General features: G+C 59.4%; 1 protein-coding gene across 1 annotated transcript in view; it reads left to right on the forward strand.

Annotated features, from left to right (window-relative positions):
• The window catches only part of ZBTB17 (zinc finger and BTB domain containing 17), a 29,111-nt gene that overhangs the window by 20,105 nt on the left and 1,886 nt on the right, over positions 1-7,120 (forward strand). Inside the window, exons 4-12 of the mRNA XM_010850237.1 lie at positions 2,726-2,932; positions 3,786-3,974; positions 4,587-4,727; positions 5,061-5,180; positions 5,714-5,955; positions 6,032-6,180; positions 6,273-6,573; positions 6,760-6,847; positions 6,961-7,105. Of these exons, the coding sequence (XP_010848539.1) occupies positions 2,728-2,932; positions 3,786-3,974; positions 4,587-4,727; positions 5,061-5,180; positions 5,714-5,955; positions 6,032-6,180; positions 6,273-6,573; positions 6,760-6,847; positions 6,961-7,105 (1,580 nt within the window). The 5' untranslated portion in view covers positions 2,726-2,727. The remainder of the gene's footprint in view (positions 1-2,725; positions 2,933-3,785; positions 3,975-4,586; positions 4,728-5,060; positions 5,181-5,713; positions 5,956-6,031; positions 6,181-6,272; positions 6,574-6,759; positions 6,848-6,960; positions 7,106-7,120) is intronic.

The following is a 7,120-nucleotide window of genomic DNA, read 5'->3' on the forward strand; positions in this document are numbered from 1 at the left end:
CACCCCACCCCCACCGCACCGTCCCCCATCCCCCACCAGGAGTCCTGGGCTTCAAGGAGCCCTTTCCCCTAGAAGCCTCGGGGAGTGTGACAGCCTGAGGGCTTGTTGCAGCCCTGGTTCCGGGGAAGGCTAATAATCACCTGACCTTTAAGCCAGCTGGTCTCTCCACACTGTTGGCCAGGAGTCTTTTCTCACGTTTATCTTCCTAACAAGTCAGATCACTTTCCGGCTGGAGGGCTCTGCTTTCAGCTGGCTCCAGCCCAGGGGCATGAGAACAACTCTTTGCCTCTTGTGTGGGGGTGGGAGCCAGGGAACTCGTGTTCAGCCAGCACTCCTTTTCTGAGCCTGGGAGCTGCTTCCTCCTGGCTCCTAGTGAAGGTGAGAGAGCCAGGCCCCCCACCAGGAGGGACTGGTTTGGGTCTGATTGGAAAGTTCTGAGGGGATGATTCTGCAGCTCATCGAGGAGGCCCTTGTGATCCTTCACTCTGCACTTGGGAGGTGTCTCACCCGAGGCTCCCGAGGAAAAACAGGGTGAGCTGGTGACTGGAACTCAGGGGCTGCCCATGCTCACATACACACATTTGTCTGCTCGTGTGGCTTTTAACACAGCAGGGAGAAGACAACTCAGAGGTTGGTTTGGCCCAGGCCTGTCCTTGCCACCCACCTTTGGTTCCATTTACACCTGCCTGGTATGTACCCCCTTCAGGTCCCTGGCCTAAGTGCCCGGCCTGTGTGTTTAGCCCACAGGCTGGACACTGGTTCTTTTCCATGTCGCCAAACTTCTCCCTTGCATCCCTTTAGGTCACTAAAGGGAATGAATGGGAACTTTTCCCAGGGATTGAAGGCCTTTATGGGGTAGCCCGGGCAGTAGCAGCCTTTGCTCCTGCGGCCCTGTGGTATGCCGGCTGGTTTGTTGCCCGGCAAGTTGTTCAGCCACCTCGAGTCTGACCTCTTGGCTCCAGAGCTGGCTTCCAGCTCTTCCCTCCGTATACATAAGAACCTCGGGCCACAGCCACTTCTAATCTGAGTGGTCCAGGAAGCTGTGCCTCTGGCTGGGAGGCTGTGTGTGGAGGCTGGGGCCAAAGGACAGTCCTGGGGATGCTAGGGGAAGGGAAGGGGGATTTTCAAGTCTCCGGCAGCAGCAGTTCTGAACTCATGACTCAGGGGCTGGCACCCCGTGGCACACGGCCTGTTTTCACTTTCTGGCCCCCTTTACTTGATGGAGCCCTGCCCACCTACCCGGTGACTTGTCCCAGTTCAGCAAATACACCCCTCCACTTTTGATAAGTTTCCAGACACTGTGGAGTGGGTGGGCTGTGCATCCTTCAAAGCTGATGGATCTGTGCCGGCTGAGCCACGTGCGTGGGGGCTTGGCTTTCATCATGTCTCATCACAGCCAGACAGCCATACATGGTCACTGTGCCTACAGAGCTGCAGCGTGGTGACTCAGCCCTGAGAGGCTGATGTAATGGGGGGAAAACCGGAGCCAGAGTGTGGTTACTGAAACCCGGAGGCTGAGAGCCACCCCCTCACCCCACTTCTCCACCCCAGGGTCACCCTCGCCTGCCCAGGAACCACCTAGGGCAGCTCTGAGCAGACCCAGGTCTCAGAGCAGAGGTTCCAGAAGAGCTGGAAGAGAAACCACTGCCTCTTATTGGGTGCCGGGCCAGGGTGTGACAGCCCAGCCTGGTTGGGTTTGTGTGATGTGGTCACAGGAGTGGGCATGGACATTTACTTGGAAATTTGTTCTTTCTTGAAAGGAGAGCCTGCCTGCTTCTTTTCCTTAGAAAATACTGATCTTGAGAAGGACCCAGGTGTGGTATTGAGGGGGAGGGGAGAGCCATTTTAGATTCTTATTCAGTCATGGCCTGTGCAGTTCAGGGTGATTTGGTCCCGGGCCATGCAGTTTTTGTGAGCATTTTTACTTGAGATAGTTGTGAAATTTCCAGGCAGTAACTAAGCAAGGCCTTTGACAGAGAAACTTCAGCCAGGCCGGCAGCTCTTGGGTTAGGATCAGAGTTCATTCTTTCTCAAGGGACAACCTAGAGAGGTTTCCAGAGGTGGAGAACACACCAACTTTATGTAATTCACTGAGCCCATGAAGTGGGGAAGAGCAGGAATCATGGCTCCTAACCCCCGAAGGCCAGGTTTGCCGTGGACAAGGGGACTTGCCCAGAGCCCTGTGGGTGCTGCAGGAGAGGGGCCGGGCCTGATGCGGGCCGCTGGAACATCTGCCCTCCGAAGGGCATGTTTCCTGTGTGCATGGCACATGGAGTAGAGTGAAAATAAAGCAGGAAGGTTTTCATGGAGCCCAGTACATCCAGTTGAAAGATCTGTTGTTTATTCTAAGATTCTGTCATGCATTCTGTTTGTAAAAAAATGTTAAGCAACCGTTTTATTTTTTTTTTAAGTGCTGACAGTAATCAGTGTTTTGTGTTTACTTGGTTTTTGACTTTTTAATATCATTTACATGCTGAGACATGAAGGTGACTGTTTCGTGTTGGCCGCTTCATGCTTTTTGGGTTTTGGACCTTCCCTGGCCAGTCATTCTAAGAGTCTAGAAGCCAGCCCCTGGTCGGTCTGGGCCTGCAGAGGCACGTGGCCTTTGTGGACTTGGTTCCATCCTCCCTGTCCCCCTGCTTCTTGCCCGGGGGTGTCGGGATCGCTGGTGGGGCCGGTTGGTGTCCTTCCTTGTGGTAACATGGAGGCCTGTGGCTTTCCCCAGCCATGGATTTTCCCCAGCACAGCCAGCACGTCTTGGAGCAGCTGAACCAGCAGCGACAACTGGGACTTTTGTGTGACTGCACTTTTGTGGTGGACGGCGTTGACTTTAAGGCTCATAAAGCAGTGCTGGCGGCCTGCAGCGAATACTTCAAGATGCTCTTCGTGGACCAGAAGGATGTGGTGCACCTGGACATCAGTAACGCGGCAGGTACCCTGCTGGGTCCAGGGCCGAGCTTGTGGTGGGCCCCGTGCCACACACGGCCCTCCTTGAGCAGCAGCTTCTAGCTGTGGGGGACGAGGGGTGGGTGCCAGACTTCCCACACAGGACTCGGCCATAAGTGCGTGAGTACCAAGTTCTTACCATGATTGAGGGGCCTCTTTTGACTGGGAGTGGGGTGGTAAGGGGAGAGTGGCAGGAAGGCCTCATGATAAGCTTCAGGACGAGTGAACACAGGACAGGCTCATCAGAAGCAGCAAAGAGCAGGAAGGCTCTGAGCCCTTGGTCCCTTTCCATTGCTGAGTCAGTCTTTGACCCACTATCCCAGTGCCTTGATGGCAGTCGCAAGGTTTGGGGTCTGGAGGAGGAGTGTCAAGAAGGTCTTGGGATTGAAGAAGGAGCTTACTCGTCTTAGGTTCAGGTTCCTAACCCAGAATGACGTGCCATGCTGCCAGAAGTTTGGCCAAGGTGTTGTTTCCCCATTTTACAGATGCGGAAACTGAGGCCCAGAGAGGTCAGGTGACTGGCCTGGACGTCAGATAGAGGGTTGTTGGCTAAGCCCTGATGAAAGCCAGTGGTGACACACTCTGTCTTCTGGTGATGAAGCGCAGTGGCTGGGTGGAGGGTGCTCAGAGTGGCCGTTCACACCCTCTGCCCTCTGTGGGTGTGCTTCTTTTTGGAGCCTGCCTCTCCCCTGGCAGAGGAGATGGGGGAAATGGTGGCCTGCTACTGCCACTCTGCTTTTTATGAATCCCTCGATCCTGCTATGGAGTGGAGCGACTGGACAGGGTGTTGGTACCAGGTCTTGAGATGGGTCTGTGACAGATGTCTGTGTCCTTGGCAGGCCTGGGGCAGGTGCTGGAGTTTATGTACACAGCCAAACTGAGCCTGAGCTCTGAGAACGTGGACGATGTGCTGGCCGTGGCCAGCTTCCTGCAGATGCAGGACATCATCACGGCCTGTCACGCCCTCAAGTCACTGGCTGAGCCGGCTGCCAGCCCTGGGGAGAATATGGAGGCCTCAGCCGCAGAAGGTAAGCTTCTTGGCAGGCTGTTCCTGAGCAGGTGACTCTTGAAGAGAGCTCTGCCCCTGCCTCTGGGTCAGCGTCATATGGCCTCGCCTGCATTGTGGGGAGGAGCTGCAGCAAAGTCTGAGAATGCCTCTCAGAGGGGCCCTTCTGCCCTCCCTTCCTGAGGGCACTGGGCAGCCACGCCTGGCTCAGGGCCTTTGCACCAGAATCCACTCCTCCAGCAGGCCTCCTCTCCCCCCACCTACTCCTGCTCCTCTAGCTCCTCAGGAAAGCCCCCGAGGCCCGATGTGGGCCAGAGTCCTCCTGACACACTTTGAGAAAAGCACACTCCTCTGCATGTAAGCAGCAGTCTCTGATTAGCACCATTTCATGTGTGAGATCTGTTTCCCTGACCAGTCTGCCAGCCCCACGGCTATTACATCCCAGGCCTAGCTGGCAGTCTTGGCATGATGTTGGTACCTGTGAAGAGTCTGTTGAGTGAGCCAACCGACAAACCACTTCTTAGGTATATCCCAAGGGAGGGTCTGGAAGAGCTAGCGAGTTCTGGGCCACTTCACCCCTCCCAGTGGTGGGCACTTGATGGGAAATGGCAGGTCTGTCCTCTTCCATCTCCAGTGGGTGACAAGAGAGCCAAAGAGGAGAAGGCTGCTGCCACTCCGCTGAGCGAGCTGGACCCGGCCAGGAGCAGTCCGCCCACGGGCCCAGGCCGGGAGCCCAAGGAGGAGCGAGGTGGCCAGGCCGAGAGCACGGGCAGCGGTGAGTTGCCATGCTGAGGATCCAGCTGGCTGGCCATCACCTGCCTGCAGTGTGGGCTCCAGCACCACAAGTGGCTTCCTCGGGAGGCTCTTGGGGGTGAGGGGACACAGGCAGCTGCATCCCTTGAGCTCAGGCTCCCCAGAACAAACTGTTGGTTTTTCTGGGGCATCTGTTAAAGCCAGAGCAGAGACTCAAACAGCCTGAGCTGGGACGTGCCGCCCCACCCAATCTCCTGGGGCCACAGCCACTTCCAGAGGCCTAGTCCAGGAGACCCATCCAGCCCCTGGACAGAGGGCCCCAATCCAGCCCTGGATGCCCCCACCCCCACCACAGGTGCAGAGCAGACGGAGAAGGCAGATGCTCCCCGGGAGCCTGTGGAGCTCAAGCCAGACCCCACGAGTGGCATGGCTGCTGCTGAGGCTGAGGCTGCCTTGTCAGAGAGCTCAGAGCAAGGTACCTTCCACCGGCTAGGTCGGCCCTCACTTAGGTCAGCGTCCCCCACTCTTCCTGCCACAGCTGATCTCACTCTGAGTCACTCTCTCACATCAGCTTTTGGGCCAACATCATCTTTCCTCATTCCTGAACTTTGATGTATATCCTGGCCTTGCTTCCTCGTAGCACAGAAGTATGGTTGTCGCAGTACTGGCCCTGCTGTTTCTCCCTGAGCTGAGCACCATGGGGGAGCTTTGCTGCCCCTGGCACCCACCCCTGCCCCTGCCCCCAGTGCTTTTTGGCTGACAGCATCCTTCCCACCTGGGTCGCCAGCTTGGGGACCTGGTGGACTGAGGCCTATCTGTAACCTTCAGGTAGCACTGTCCGGGTCATCAGTCTCCCTAGGCTTCCTCCAGCCGCCCGGCGGCTTCCAGACCCTGCCACGCGCTTGCGAGGCGCCCACGCAGAGATGAGCCCGCCCCCAGCCTCATTTGACACCCACCCCCCACCGTCCAACCCCCAAGATGCCTCAGTGCCTGCTCTTCTCCTGGCAGAAATGGAGGTGGAGCCGGCCAGGAAGGGAGAAGAGCGAGAGGAGGAGGAGGGCGCCGCGCCGGCGGTGGTCAAGGAAGAGGGGCCGCCACTGGAGAAGGGCGAGGCCCCAGAGGAGAGTGAGGAGTCAGCCAGCACGGACTCGGGCCAGGAACTGGGCGCTGAAGCGCGAGGCCTGCGCTCGGGCACCTACGGCGACCGCACGGAGTCCAAGGCCTACGGCTCCGTCATCCACAAGTGCGAGGTGCGCCGTGGGCGGTGGCGGCCCGGCCCCGGGCCCCGCCCGGCTCCGCCCCTGACCCCGCCCCCTGCGCCCGCAGGACTGTGGGAAGGAGTTCACGCACACCGGGAACTTCAAGCGGCACATCCGCATCCACACGGGCGAGAAGCCGTTCTCGTGCCGGGAGTGCAGCAAGGCGTTCTCCGACCCGGCCGCCTGCAAGGCCAATGAGAAGACGACCACAGGTAGGCCCCGGGGCCGCCCCCTTCCTCCGCCTGACCCACCCTGGATCCCCGCCGAGCGCCCCCTCGCGACCCTCCTCCTCCACGCTCTACCGCCAGCCCGCTGAAGCCCTACGGCTGCGGGGAGTGCGGCAAGAGCTACCGGCTCATCAGCCTGCTGAACCTACACAAGAAGCGGCACTCGGGCGAGGCGCGCTACCGCTGCGAGGACTGTGGCAAGCTCTTCACCACGTCGGGCAACCTCAAGCGGCACCAGCTGGTGCACAGCGGCGAGAAGCCCTACCAGTGCGACTACTGCGGCCGCTCCTTCTCTGACCCCACGTCGAAGATGCGCCACCTGGAGACGCACGACACAGACAAGGAGCACAAGTGCCCGCACTGCGACAAGAAGTTCAACCAGGTGGGGGGTGGGGGTGGGGCGAAGAGGAGGCTGGGGAAGAAACCGGGAGGGCCGATCCGGAGGGGGTTTGCCTTCGCCATAGGACTGGAGGAAGGGTGGAACCCCCACAGGGTGCCCCGGAGAGGGCCAAGACCAGAGGTTCCGGGGAGGGAGGTGCTGGCCCTCTGACCCCCTGTCTGGGCGCAGGTGGGGAATCTGAAGGCCCACTTGAAGATCCACATCGCCGACGGGCCCCTTAAGTGCCGGGAGTGTGGAAAGCAGTTCACCACCTCAGGTAGGACCTGGCTGGCCCCCGCCATCCCACTTCCGCCCCGGCCTCCACCCCACGGCGCCACCGCGCGCCCCCCCCCCCACCCCCTGCCAAGCCTCCCCTTGGTCTCGCCACAGGGAACCTGAAGCGGCACCTGCGGATCCACAGCGGGGAGAAACCCTACGTGTGCGTCCACTGCCAGCGGCAGTTCGCTGACCCCGGCGCCCTGCAGCGGCACGTTCGCATTCACACGGGTGGGTGGGTGAGCCTCGCGGGGGCGACGCGGGGACATGGAAG

Source organism: Bison bison, unplaced genomic scaffold (assembly GCF_000754665.1).
Source record: "Bison bison bison isolate TAMUID 2011002044 unplaced genomic scaffold, Bison_UMD1.0 scf7180017864289, whole genome shotgun sequence".
NCBI lineage: Eukaryota > Metazoa > Chordata > Mammalia > Artiodactyla > Bovidae > Bison > Bison bison.